This window comes from Ostrinia nubilalis, chromosome 16 (assembly GCF_963855985.1).
Source record: "Ostrinia nubilalis chromosome 16, ilOstNubi1.1, whole genome shotgun sequence".
NCBI classification, from domain to species: Eukaryota; Metazoa; Arthropoda; class Insecta; order Lepidoptera; family Crambidae; genus Ostrinia; species Ostrinia nubilalis.
Window position 1 is genome coordinate 11954083 of NC_087103.1, and position 15210 is coordinate 11969292.

At 35.5% G+C, this 15210-nt stretch overlaps 1 protein-coding gene across 2 annotated transcripts; it reads left to right on the forward strand.

Annotated features, from left to right (window-relative positions):
• Window positions 1-2333: 2333 nt before the first annotated feature.
• Window positions 2334-7956, forward strand: LOC135079405 (bifunctional methylenetetrahydrofolate dehydrogenase/cyclohydrolase 2, mitochondrial). 2 transcript variants are annotated; one of them, XM_063974061.1, is made up of 6 exons: window positions 2408-2429; window positions 4670-4767; window positions 5030-5485; window positions 5736-5944; window positions 6299-6421; window positions 6603-7956. In XM_063974061.1, the coding sequence occupies exons 2-6, from the start codon at window positions 4676-4678 to the stop codon at window positions 6728-6730; spliced, it is 1008 nt and encodes a 335-aa protein (XP_063830131.1). In that variant the 5' UTR covers window positions 2408-2429; window positions 4670-4675; the 3' UTR covers window positions 6731-7956. The 2 variants fall into 2 exon arrangements, with proteins under 2 accessions (XP_063830132.1, XP_063830131.1); XM_063974062.1 differs by lacking the exon at window positions 4670-4767 and having other exon boundaries at window positions 2334-2429.
• The last annotated feature ends 7254 nt before the right edge of the window (window positions 7957-15210 follow it).

Here is a 15210-nt window from a genome sequence, read left to right on the forward strand (position 1 = left end):
GAACGCAAGGGTGTGCAACTAATCGAGTATAGTTTAGAAATGACTTTATTTACTAAGCTCCTCCAAACTAATTTCTTGGCCAATTATCTTACTCCAAAATATACATCGCCAGTACGCATACGGACTTATCATGTATGTATTGTAATAAGTGCGTGATTACAATTTATACGCGAGTAGTTGCATGCTAGTCATTTTGACTTATTGACCTCTCTTTCTATTACATATTAATTCATATCTGCGTGTCTACTTCAAACATTGAATCATCTTTCGACACGTGCCATTGTTTTGATAAAGGATTTTTTGGTGTTTCTTATTCTGCCATAGAAAAGATATTTGTTTTGGGGCTGATATTTCACCAATTGTCGTAGGTATGGAAATATGTCAAAATGATTTTATTCTTGAGATAAAAGTTAATAAATAAAATAAATAATAAATAAATAAATATCCTTAGACATTTTACACTGCGCTTCTAGTCCCAAACTAAGCAAAGCTTGTACTATGGGTACTAGACAACGGATATAAACATACTTAAATACTTTTTTTTGTAAATACATACATATTATACATAGAAAACACCCAGTCCAATACAAACAAATATGTTCATGCACACAAATGTTTGTACTGTGCGGGAATCGAACCCGCTACCTCCGGAATAGTAGTCCGTTTCGAACCACTACACCAAACGGCCGACAATACAAACCTAGCATTTAAAGTCTCGCATAATATTGTATTTAATGCACGTTGAACTTTCTTCTCTCACTCTCTCTCTCATTTTAATTAAATTGTTATTTAATTTGAAATCTACCTAATCAATTTAATTTCAAAAACCACTTACAATAGTGTTAAAAATCTAGATTTATTATAGATTCAGTAAAATAATAATATTTTATGTAAAATAATATCAAATAAATGTAATTTTAAATATAGTTCCATTTTTTACTGAATTTTACTAAATCAATATCAACTAAACACACTCTAGTCAAGTGTAAGTGGTGTAGTTGAAACTAATCGAGTATAGTTTGGAGATGACTTTTTTTACTAAGCTCCTCCAAACTATACACGATCAGTACGCAAAATTCGTGTATAGTTTGGAGTCACAGATTTACAAACAGGCACTACAAAATATACACGAGCAGTTTTCTATGGGTGCGTTCTGGCCATGTATAGAACGGAAAGACGCAACGCCGAGATGCTAGACACAATGGAAATTGTATTGTTCGCGGCTCACCGGTAAGCCGCGTGGCGTCCAACGTGTTAAGAATTGAATATATCTAAAACCTAAACAAACCTTTCCAAATGAATTCTAAATAGAAAATGCTACCGGAAATACCTACTTAATCAATTTTGGAGAATAATAAAATTTGCTATAGTCTATCCAATATAGCTTGATTAGAATGACAGCTGCCATCAAAAGTAACGACATAACTTTGTAGTAGCGATCAATGAGAGCTAAATATTGGCGGACAAGAAATAATTCACGTCTGACCTACAAACAATATTTTCGACGACAGTGCTTCCAATAAAAATGATAATTTCGTGTAAATGCAGCGTTAAATTACACCAATAAGTAGTAATTCGAAATTATAAAAATCAAGCTAGAGTATTAACGACGTCTCTACAAGGTTATCTCGAGTTACAAAAATGTTAGTGTTGGGACATATCGACAAATGTCATATTAAATTAAAACTATTTTTTTAACATATTTAACAAAAAATTTTTCTAACTAATTTTTTAACATATTTAAGTCAAGTTATACGTTTTTCTAAATGTTCACTATTAAAAACCAAAAAACATTTCATTCTTAAATAATCAAACATCGGAAATCAATCACCGGTAATTTTTTGGGTATTCATAGCACCGTTGCTCTAGAAGAGATGCCCACCGCCCTCTAGCGAGAGGAAAAAACCACTGAAGAACACTGATGATAATGACTACGACTTAGGTTGTACACCCTTGACATGAATTTTAAATTTTACTGACTTTAAATTTAAATCATAATTGTCATTTTTATGAATAAAGATATGAAGAAAAATTGGGTGCATTTTTTTATATCATTTTTTCGAAAACTTATCGATATATCTATGTGAACCGTACGAAACATACCCATCACTAGTCACATTCGTTTGACAGCCGTCATTCTAATCAAGCTATATTGGATAGACTATAGTAATCATTGTAACTAATTAGGTAGGTACCTAAGTGAAATATGTAGGTAACATTGTTTTGAATATAAATTGTTTTGATAACATTATGCTTAATTATTCTCACGCCAGACATTGTTTTCAACCTACAAATCTTATCATGGCTCTCCACATCGAAACCGCATCGCTCCAATTTACGTATCTGATAAAAAGCATTGATAAAATGCATATAAAAGTCATTTCCCTGACATCAAGGCAAGTGTGCACGGTGCCTCATACATAAAACATGTAAGTTTGATTATAATTACTAATGCTATTATATTATTGTGGTCATTATGTTATTTTAACGCGATCGCGGGGGGTAAGTAGAGTGCGATAGCAAAATGATAAGGTGATCTGCAATACTGTATAAAACTTAGAACACATTATTAAAAAGCACTTTTTTTAATAACTTACCTGTGACTTGAGTCACAATTTAAGCCGACTTCAAGTCAGCGTGGTAGGATAGTGCTGCAGTGTACTTTAGGTACCTACTGATTCTGCACTGAGATGACGAGATTCGAGAAGTCATCATCAGTCATTTAGGTACCTAATAGGTATCCAATTTATCAAAGGCAAACGAAGGACTTGACCTGCACTCCCCATGAAGCCTAGATGGGACGGTGGGCAGCATAGAGTATAATATTATATTGGTGGGCAGCCTTTTCCTTTTCCTTTTAATAGTCCAACTGTTTAAATATATATTTTAAAATTCGTGCGTTATCTAACATTGCCTGCCAAAAAAATCATGCCTATCTACATACTCTACTATAATTTTTAGCTTCTGGTTAATTCTAAATGATTGGAATTTACGTAATTATTTATTGTACTCACGCCTTAAAATGACGTCTTTGAAACAAGATGTTGTTATTGCATATCTCTACGCTAATTACTGTTGTGTCGAAACATTGACACTGGACATCGGGATAACCTCCGCGTCACAACCGCGCCCACTTACGCGCGCTCACGCAGAAGAGGCGTGATTTTACTACTCTAGTACGTGGTGGCGCACATTTTCCATCATATAATATTCTAGATTTTAATTCCTGATCTTCAACCGTAAAAACGAAGAATATGTAACTGTTTATTCTACCAGCATTCGTGTTGCAGAATTGATGCTTAGAGCAGCAGAATCAACCCTTTGTGGTTGACGTAATCACGTTATTGGAATAATTATTTCACGTAGAACTACGTATTAATTGTTTATTTGGAGTAAATTACGGAATCTCCGTCATTTTCACAAATTATTACGAGGAATTCCTACGAAAAACTATTTAAATTTTGCTAAGAAACAAAACGCAACACGCATGCGCTTCACGCACCACCTTTCTAACACCTGTCAAAACCCAAAACGTCAAAAAAGTTTACGTCGCGAGGTTAGAAGTTGTGAAATAGTTTAATATATTTATTTATTGTATAAAAATAATCGTAAAATTACATTAAAATTACTAAAACGTAAAGAGAAACTTATTATTTGTGATAATATTAAAAGTTACTCTTCAACAAACCAAAATACGTAAGTAATTTAAAGTAACCTTACACCTATGAGATTTTTGCTATTATAAAAAAATTGTTCGCAATAGGCTGACGAAAACTGTTTCTTAGTAACAGATATACAAATATTTAAATTTAAACACACGTACATGATAATACGTAGAACTTGATAACGATTAATTAAAAATAACTTAGGAATAAAACAAGTAGTCAACTACGTCAATTTAGGCTCAATATGACGAAATAATTACGAGAAAAACAATAAAATATTGCCGCGAAAACTTCTAGATGTTACTCTTTGTTGTTTGGTGCAAATAAGGATGTTTTTACTGTCGTTTGAAACACATTGGTCGATGATTTCCTGTGATTACCTATATCCTTCGAACAAAGACTGAGGCCTAGCACCTATACAATGCACATTCACTGTGTGAAAGTGCTCCGATACAGTTCATAGAGAGACATTTTTGTTTCGGTGCCAACTTTATCTTCTTTAGATTTTAACGCAGACTACGTTAGTAGTGTAATTTGACATTCTTTTTCTTTAAATTTTTACTGTCGAATACTTGTAAACAAAATCTAATTTCAGTATTATTAGGTTAAAATATTATTATAAAAAAGAAATTAAGAAGGTATGTATTTATATTCACTTATTTGAGCCAGACTAAAAATGTTATTGATCAATATTGGTAATGAGTAAAAACAAGTAAAGAACTTATTTACACATTCTTTTATTTCTTACACATTATGAGATATTTAAAACTGGAAATAACCAGTGAAAGACTCTTTTATCACGTTTTACACTGGTTAAAAGCAGATGGTACCTTCACCTATGTTGATATAGTTTGAACCTATAACCCTATTAAATATGTCATTTTAAGCCAATTAAAAGCAATATGAACCAGACATTTACTGCAAAAAATTACTCCATGCTGTTATCAAATGTTTAAAATGAGTTGTTTGTCTTGCGTGACCTAATGAACTATGTACGTCAACAGTAGGCGATGAGGCAAATCCTTTGCCAGTATGTATTCAGTTCGTTTCTGAAATCCACGATGAGAAGTCACACGTACATTGATTCCTTGGGCTCGGCCAGGTAAATTAATAAAAAGACGTGATTTGTACGCTTACCTATTGTGGCTGATTATTATTAGATGTGTGATTTATTTGTTTTTCTAATCGCACCTGTTGTATATTTTGACACTTTTTATTTTTAATGTGTTTCAATGTTGTGGTTTTGGCTACACCAAAGCTTTTGTTTGTGTAGTAACTGTGTTTTCTCAGTTGTAAATATTTTTGTAAACACCTAGCTTTATAAAATCAATTCAAATAGTTAATGCCTTAATTTTTGTTGTCAGGATAATGGCCCAGATCCTGGATGGGAAGGCCCTGGCCAAAGATGTGAAGGATGAGTTGAAAACAAAAATCGAAAACTGGGTGAATCTTGGCCACCGGGCACCAAGTCTGCGCTGCATAATAGTTGGAGACGACCCGGCCAGCCACACCTACGTCCGAAACAAAGTAGCAGCGGCAAAGTATGTTGGCATTGACGCTGCAACTATCAAGTATGAAGAAACTATGTCTGAAGCAGCGTTGATTGAAGCGATTCAAGCGCTAAACGCTGATGAAGCCATAGATGGTATATTGGTCCAACTACCTGTGCCTCAGTCTATGGATGAAAGGAAGGTTTGCAATACCGTGGCTCCGGAGAAGGATGTTGACGGCTTCCATATCATCAACGTTGGACAACTGAGCTTGGATATGCCGACTATTGTGCCCGCTACTGCCCTTGCTGTTATTGAGATGCTCAAAAGGTAATTTACTTTTTGTCTCACCTTATTGTTTATTCAATGTCATCCTTCGTTTAAAATTCATTAAACTAACATTTTTAAAATTGCATGCTTATCAGTAAGAAGTAATTAATGGACTCATTAAAAACGTATAAATTAATTATAAAAGGTTTTCGTTTCTAAATAAAATGTAAAGAAAACTTAGGTACAAAAATAAACCAAAGACTAAGTAGCTACAGTGGAAACAATAGTTTTTTACCTATTTTATTTACAGATTCAAAATTGAGACATTCGGCCGCAACGCTGTCGTCGTTGGTCGGTCAAAGAATGTTGGGATGCCGATTGCCATGATGCTGCATTCTGACAAGAAGCACGACAGTGGCCTGGGAATGGATGCTACCGTCACGATATGTCACCGCTACACACCGAAGGAAAAACTGGACTTCTATTGCCTTAATGCTGACATCATTGTCACAGCTACAGGTAAAGTATTAAACTACAGTACCTTCTAATATTTTTTAAATAATTGACACTAGGTACATATTTTTTTAGGAAAGGCAACTTTTTCTATTAATAACTTATTACTTTTCTGTATGTAAACATGACTCACCTGGCTGTAATTGTAGTTCTATAGTTGCCAGTGGTTCTCGGAGACAGCTATCCCAGCCGTAGTAGTGAGTTCGAATCCCGCTGACAGCTAATGTTCTTTCTTGATCTGTCCTAAAAAAGAGGTCTTTATTAATAAGTAATAGAATATTTATTTTAATTTTATGCACCTATGTTTATTTGTAGGCGAGTGAATTAATACAGTGTATTTATTTACTATTTAATCAACAGGTATTCCCAGTCTTATCAAAGCAGATATGGTGAAGCCAGGTGCCACGGTGATCGACGTTGGCATCACAAGAGTGACAGACGAGGTCGGAAACACCAAGCTTGTTGGTGATGTTGACTATGAAGGTAAGTTTTTTTAGTTAGACCTATAAGCTTTTCCAGTTTTTTTTAACCATGAAAATAGGTAGGTAACCTAATAAATATTATGAATAATTTTTTATTCTTATCAGAGAAGCTTTGTTTTAAAGTCTAGTTTGTACTAAGAAACTAATTACTGTGCAAAGCTGACCCGTTTTTTTGTCTACAGAAGTGAAAAAAGTCGCCGGTGCAGTCACACCAGTGCCCGGTGGTGTTGGCCCGATGACAGTTGCAATGCTCATGCAAAACACATTCCAAGCCGCCCAAAACCTTCGCAACAAAACTCTGCTGCAGTAAGTCAGTTTCTACCTACGTGCCATATCTGCAATTATCTGATCTATGGTCGTTTAGTATTGAATCTTATTTTAAGTGCAATAGAAACTATTATTAAATGTTAGTATGCATTTATATTTTGTTATTGGTGTACAGTCAAGTTCATGTCGTATGGTTTTTGTTTACTTTAATTGGTTAAAAGTCTGTAAAAAAATTTGACGATATTTTATACAATATTGATTTTGAATATGACTGTATGCCATTGTTGTTATTTGTGACTTGATTATTTATAATCTCCTACTGCTCGGTAAGAGTGTAGTGCTAAATTTAAGTTAGGGTGGATTCAACCAAACAAGATTAAATATTAATCTCAGAATAAATCGTCAAAGTCATTCGACATTTAGACATATTTCTCATACTGAAACTGGCAATGTGATAGTTATACCAGGAGTTATTCTCGGATAAAAGTTTGGTCGAATCGGGCCTTAATTGTTTATAGTCAAATCTTCCTTAATATTGAACTTGAAAAAAAGCAAGATCCATGAAAACACAGAACTCGATTAATGTGAATTGTTACGCGATTTCCTAGTGTACTTGGATACAAAAGGTTATCATTGTTACGCCACAATATAATTCCGCCGTACTTTGGCAATCCGGGTTACGTATTTACATATATTTTGACAACTATAATCTAATCTTGTAACGGAAATAGTTTTTAGAAAAACAAACATTGATTTAAATTCGCATTAAATGAGTTAGAATAGAAAAATCTTTCGTAATTGATGATTGATCTTAGTTAAACGTGACTATAACATCCTTAATAGTTGTCAGTTATTTTATATGGAGATCTGAAGCATTAGACTTGGCAATTCACACACAAAATTGCATATATTTGATACGATTTTTATACTCCAATCGTGTGCAAATTGAATTTCCAATGCTTAACCTCAGTCTAACGAAGTACCTACATCTGTACATACACGTGATAGTCCTTTATTACACATTATTTCACTTGATAATGCAGTTGTGTGTAATATTTTTTTTAATTCAAGTAAGATTATTATCAATTTGATCAGACCTTTCAAGAAATGACCATTATTTTATATGGAGATTTGAGTATCTTAATATTTAGGAGGTTATCACACTGCGCCGCGCTCTGCCGCGGAGCGCGGGGCGACAGATTTAATCATTGTATAGAAATCAAGTACCTCAGTTTGTATAGAAAACACGCGCGGCACTTCACACTGACAACTAGAGTTGCCGCGAATAGTGGTTATAGCGAATAGTCGAATACCGATTAATCGCCATTCACTTTGGCGAATAGTCGAATAACTCGACATTACTATTCGACATAAAAACATTAAAATTATTTCTAATTTCTTCTAAGGTTGTGAGAAAAGAAAACAATAAAGTTAAAGAAATCTGTTTCATGTTATACACCTACCTACATATATAAGGTGTTATTTTTTATACTGATCATACTTTACCAACGCATCTAATAAAACCCATAATATGAATGGTGGACTTTGAGTACTAATAACAATAGATTTCCTATATTAAGTAAGCTTGCTAAACGATACTAAATCACACCAGCAAGCTCTGTTTATTCAGAAAGACTATTTTCCGAGGCAGGTTTAATTTACAAGGATAAACGAAATCGACTTGCTCCCGAACGTGCAGAAAAAAATGTTTTTTTGCACCACAATCTGCCTCTGTTGGATTTTAAATATTCATTAAAAAGCCTAACTAATTTAATTTCATGAATATGATAGGCACAGGTACAAATTACAAATAATAATTGATATTGTGTATTTTTTTATTAGGGAAAATAATAAAAATATGATTATTTTTAACTTATTACTTTTTTGGTTCACTAAAAGTTTATTTTAAACGACTATTCGCCGAATGCCGAATAATACTAGCTATTATTCGCTATTCGACGAATATCAAAAAAATGTCGAGTAATGCCGAATACCGAATAATAGCGAGTATTCGCGGCAACTGTACTGACAACGCGTCCGCGCGCGTGATTTTTTATATGAAAATCACGCGCTCCGCGGCGGAGCGCGGCGCAGTGTGATAACCGCCTTATTCGCGCCACTTTTGTTAAACATCTTCATATAGGTTTAAGAATGAAGTATTATAATTTTATTATTTAGTTACGTAGGTATACGATAATGACATTAGTTAGTAAGTTGTTTTGTGCCTGTCTTTCTTTCTCTTCAATATTTAGTTTGCTTTGCTTTGTATTAAGTTAAGTAAAATCTACAACAAGAATATTGTGTAGGCATAAAACATTCCCTTAAAATTAAACAGCAGGCTGTGAACATTCTGTTCTTGTTTTATTCTATAGGTTGTTGTGTTTTGACCGAAAATGTTTACGTTGTTTTTCTAAATTCAAACATTGTATAATGTAAGTTGGCTTGTTTTGTATACCAATACTTTAAATGTCGATGTACAAGCACTAGCAATTTAAGTTAAAATATTGTCAAAAATATAATTTGAATTATTGTAATCTCTTCTAAAGTATAGTCTTTTTTTGGAGTCTATGGAGAAATATAGACAATATATTTTGGTCCTAGATAAGTAAATTAAATATATTTTAAATACTTATTCCTATTTGAAATAAATCAAACAATAATTACATTTATAAAATATGTGGTTTTTATTTATACTATTTTTTGTAAAATAGACGAAGGCTTTCCGGAAGAAGCGTACAAAGATCCAATCAACAAATTAATATTATACACGACAACATTTTAAACTAAATACTTATGTAATAAATATACAGTTTGACACCATACCCCAATAATTCGAAACCACAACTATTTTAAAAAGACTCTTCATTCTGGTCTTAAAAACCTAATTTATTTTAAATTACCTGTAAATTTCGATTTTTGTTCGAGTTGTAATTGAAAAAAGTAGTTTAATTGGGTTGACAAAATAGTGACGTCACTTGCTTGTAGTGCCATACAAAATCTATGGGAGAGTTTCGTTTTGACAGTTTTAAAAAGTAAGTCAATTGACTGTGGTGTCAACATGTCTATTGTATATTGCACCAAAAATGTATACTCTGTACATTTCCACTACAAAAAAAATCCAACAAGGAAAACGTAAAAGCGTAAGTAAATATAAAACGGTTCTCGCCAGCTCCTTATTTTTTAAGAAAATATTTAATTAAAACACGGTAATGCTGAGTTTATTAATTAACATACCTAATTTAGCACACTTGACTAGCATTAAGAGCATTAATTAATGGTGCCAGAGGTCGCTGCTTAATATAGGCCAGCGGTGCCCAAACTTTATGGAGCCATATAACACCATATTGGAACGCTTTTAAAACATTAATATTAAACCGAATGGTAATGTTACGAGCTCTAAATAAGTCGTAACATTTTCATGGCTTAATAATATTGAGGTAGAGTTGGCACTATTGGAAGGTTCTAGGTACGAATTCCAAAAGTTGGTACACACATTGGGACAGCTGTATACTGTGTTGGAGGATTGGGTAATAGTCAATTAGTTTTATTTAAAGATTAGCTACATTAATTATTCATGTCCAAAGTGAGTAATTATTTGTATCTTTCGCTTCATTTTCATGATGTAGGTAGGTACCTACCAACGATCCGATTATACTATGTTGAGTTCACTATTTAAGTCATAGATACCTACTGTACACTGCTACACATTTTACAACAACTTTTACTCACGCGCACATCCAGATATTATAATACTAGCTTTCCGCCCGCGGCTTCGCCCGCGTGGAATTTTGTCTGTCACTGAAAAACTTTATCGCGCACGTCCCTGTTTCAAAAACCGGGATGAAAACTATCCTATGTCCTTTCCCGGGACTCAAACTATCTCCATGCCAAATTTCATCAAAATCGGTTCAGTGGTTTAGGCGTGAAAGCAAGAGAGAGTTACTTTCGAATTTATAATATTAGTGTAGATTATTTTCTAGCATTATTTTTGACCTACATTAATATCAACGAAGAACATGCACCTTGTTTTAAAACTTGAGAATCTTTGACCGAGCCTCGTCAAATTATAAATTAATCGTTCTTTAGACATCAAAATAATGTTTCGGAAGTGTTACTCCTATGGAGGACAAAGAATGATTATAAGTTACATGCTCTCTTTGATGATTAAAATGGAAGGTACCTTGTGTGTGTGTTTTAAACATTTAATTTATTATCTTTCATAAAACGATGATAAAGTTACTTAACGTGAGCACAATTCTTCAGAAAGATACGTGTGATCCCAAAAGAAGAGCATCCATGTGTGGACCCGTACCTCTAGCATGAACAACTTTCGTCTTCGAATCGTTTGCGTATTCGATAAAATTCGATACTCAATCTTCGAATTAAACGATAACGTGACAATTTTGATTCTCAAAATAAGTTTCTTGCAACCACATCTCATACTAAGTTTACTTTACGACACGTTCACGAGGGCGCTGTTGTAGTTTTCTTACTAAATCTTTTGATGGCGATTCGAGTACGCAAACGATTTAAACTCGAAAGTTTTTTGTGCTAGCCGTACTGAAGTAGGTAAGTAAAACTTAATTTAAGATAGAAATGTTGGTTAAAATATCTAAATCTTTTGCCCCAAAGCTCAAAGTCATGGTAGCGGTAGGGCAAGGTATTTATTTTTGAGACATGTAAATATAACGCCCGTATGCACAAACATTACTATGATGTCTCACAGTGCGCGTGGACGCACAAGGTGAACACATGAACCAATCACAGAGCTCTCTATTCAATGCTGTGCTTTAGATTTGCTGCTTCACTTAAGCATGCATCGTTTGTAAATACGGGCGTGAGTGACCTGAAGAGAATTTGAATATCACAAAGAAATTATTATCAGCCATCAATTTGATCAATTTAGTTGTGAACATTAAACATTATCTTATTTTTAGAAGGAGTATAGGATAATCATTCACTCAACGTTCAAACGCACCTGCAAGTAACATTTTAACGCAACCTGATACATATTTCCCCATTATCTCCGTAATGTTCAAACAAAATTAAATTAAGTCCGGCCCCGAGCGTAAAGTTTTCGCAACAAACTTGATTTCGCATAAGCGTTAAACGCTAACGCTCCCGCATAACTCTAACATCAGTCATGATTACGGCGTAAGTCGCAGCACGCGTCAGCGAAGATAAAACGGCCAGGCCGCCTCTGTGGTCTAGTGGTAAGACCACCTGCTTCAGACGCAGAGGTCCCGGGTTCGATTCCCAGTGGGAGCAGATTTTTCTGTTCGGTTTGGTTGGTGGTAGGGCTTGTTCTAAGTCCGCCTGGCTAGCTACCACCATTTTACCTAAGTCTGTCGCCATAACAACAATGTTAACAACCTGTGTAGAGGATTCTAGGTGAAGTTCGCTTCTACCTTCGGCCTGATCATGACTTACCATCAGGTGAGATACAGGCCAAGAGGGCCTGAGGGAGGAGAGAAAAAAAAAGGCCAGTATTAAGTGCAACTAGGGTTGCCAGGCGTCCGGCTTTAGCCGGACATGTTTGGCTTTTTAGGGATTGTCCGGCCAAATATTGCCTTGTCCGGCTTTTGTTAGGCTTTTTATTTGATTGCCGCGCCAGGCGAAAGTCGAGCCACAGAATCATATGAAGCGCACACACCAGGATGTTGGTTAGCAACCGATGATGATAGTACTCACTCATGAGCTGACACTAATTGCACCCCCGTCACATTTCCGGCTTTTAGGGTAAAATGTCCGGCCAAATGAAGCACAAAGTCCGGCTTTTGTGATTTTGGACCTGGCAACCCTAAGTGCAACCCGATCGAGCTAACTGCGTATCCGCACTGGAATGCGACTCTCCCTCGCACTCACCCGCACACCTCCCCGCATTCGCCCCGTCCGTCCGTACCAGAGCGTCGTTGTGACGTCACGGCTGCTAGGTGCGCAGTTAACCTAATCGGGTTGTAGAATCACCCGTCCGTACCAGAGCGTCGTTGTGACGTCACGGCTGCTAGGTGCGCAGTTAACCTAATCGGGTTGTAGGTACAAGTTTATTTTCACAGGTAGGTAGGTATGTCTACGGCAGAAATTAAAGTTCTCGCAGCGCAGGACCAGTCGTTGTGGAAATCCTATCGGGGAGGCCTTTGTCCAGCAGTCTCGTTATTTTGAAAAAATATTTCAAAATAACGAGAATGTTGAGAATTTTAAAGCTTACAAAATTGACAGTTTCCCTTGGGGTGGATCATTACAAAGAGGTCACGTTTTCTACTGAAGTTATTGGTTCCAGTTCCAAACTAGACTGGACTGGCGGTTTTGTCCATGCTTTGTCGTGGCCCACGTCAACCATAGTAAAACACGAGCCAAATTGCGTGCATAATTACAGCAGTTAAGCTGAGGTATAACCGTTAATGAAACTGAAAACTGTTACAACTTTTAAATGCTGCCATGAATGCAAGCTGTTTCTCAATTTCGGTAATTTGCCGACATTTTTACGATGGGATGGGATGCTGTTCGTATCTTCGCTTAGGAGGTTTCGGAAGCCATTTTTGTTTTTGAAAATTCAAAATTACCCACACAGGGCTCGTAAGGGACTTGTAGACATTCACTTAATAAAAGGTTCTTACAATATCTTAAAAATTTACAAAAATTTGTGATAAACCTACCAAAGAGATGATGTAGTCAAATGTAAAACAATTGAACTCTCCCAAACCAGTTGTATTGTTTTAATTTTTCTAGAACTTTAAAGTTAGTGACGTTATTATGCAGCGTGGGACGTCCACCCACAAGGTGAACCGACGACATCATAAAGGTAGCAGAAAGGCGCTGGACGCAGGCCGCTACCAACCGGGCAACATGGAAAGCATTGGGGGAGGCCTATGTTCACCAGTGGACGTCCTTTGGCTGAGATGATGATGATGATGACGTTATTTTTATCATTGTAGTCGCTAATATGGAACCAATAAATCATACGCTACAATAAGCTACCAAAAACTATAGCCTCTTGATGGAGCTCTTGAATATTACTTACATGTATAGCCCGATGTTCAGTTGACTGTACCTTTAAATTATTGTTACTTAGCACAAAATTAAATGTTAATGACTGAGCCCATTATGCTAGAAGCAAAGTCAAGTCAAATACTCCCATAGCGCTAGACACGCAAAAAATTAATCAATTTTGTGGATTAGTCCTAAGTAAATAAAAGCTAGTAGCTGTACCTAAGTCTTAATAAAATATAAGATCGATAAAAACAATCAGGTATAAAGGTACTTTTTGCGGGCTACATTTCAATAAAAATAATTTAATTCGTATGAAGTTTTATTTTTATCACAAACTTTCGTCCTAAAGGTGCTCTCTCACCGGGTGCATTCGCGTGCATTGTAACGTTACAAATTCGAGCACTACATCAGTGAGGGAGAAAAACCAACCATTACAGCACCTTGTGATATGAAACGAGTATACATCAGTGAAGAAGGAGAACCGAGCATTACAATGCGCACCTTGTAATGATAATTAATTTTAATCAATTACTTAATAGGTACCTACCATCTTGGAACTAATCTGTAGGTACAGTCTGTGTGCGTGCTAGGGTCCGTACCTACCTACCTAACTCTACTACTGAGTACTTACTAGGCTACTAACTTTCAATTTCAGATGGCAAATATCTAGGAGTCCCTTTATCGTAAGTAATATCTTGCAATATCGGATTCTTCCGCAGTATATCAGCTATGCGAATTGGTATTTGCTGGGTTACTGCGATTTATGGCATATCCAGTCCTTAGAAACGTTGGTTATCTTGACTAAGTAACTATACTAGCGTCTGTCGGTCTGTATTTGTTATTACAGCGAATATTGGTTTATTTAAACTTTATAATGTTCCGAATGGCGTAGTTGATACCTTGACATAATCTATCAGAGTTTGCGGGCCGTATGTAAGCAAACATCATCTTAGGATCGTATCAAATTATATGGGAGTATTATAGGAAGCAGATGGTCTTGCTATGCTATCTTTCAGTGCCTTAATCACCTTTCTAGGAACTACCTAGTTCTAACAAGTGCAATTTAGCAGCAAAAATGCAAGCCAACCCAAAACCTAATTCAGAGAGAGAGCCCTAGGTAACCTCTTACTTAAATTACTACTGATTATAATTGAAATTGATAGCGCTCATGTAAAACAAAACAGCAAATCCGGATGCTAAAGCTAGTATTATTAGAGTCCAAGATAAGGCATAGAAAGTGGCAAGAGATGAGGCGCAATCCGCCTATTTCTATGCACTCGTCAAACCCAGCCCTGAGTCGAGGGCTATCAGCGACTGTAAGAGAAAAATCTATGGCAATAGGTCGATTTTCGATGAGTGGGCATGCTTTTTATATGCTCAAAGTACAAGTTCTTAGTAATTTAATAAGAAGTTTCTAAGAGCCGGATTGAGAATAGTCATAAAATTCTTATTACATCAAAATAAAAGCGTAGGTTTTTGTTCCTAAAAACTAGTGTTATCTATAAATTGAATGCTTCGTGCTTCTTTTACTTG

Coding starts and splice junctions, on each gene's coding strand:
- LOC135079405 (XM_063974061.1), top strand. CDS start 4,676: ATGAGGCAAATCCTTTGCCAGTATGTATTCAGTTCGTTTCTGAAATCC. Junction 4,768..5,029: donor GATTCCTTGGGCTCGGCCAG/GTAAATTAATAA, acceptor TTTTGTTGTCAG/GATAATGGCCCAGATCCTGG. Junction 6,422..6,602: donor TGGTGATGTTGACTATGAAG/GTAAGTTTTTTT, acceptor TTTTGTCTACAG/AAGTGAAAAAAGTCGCCGGT.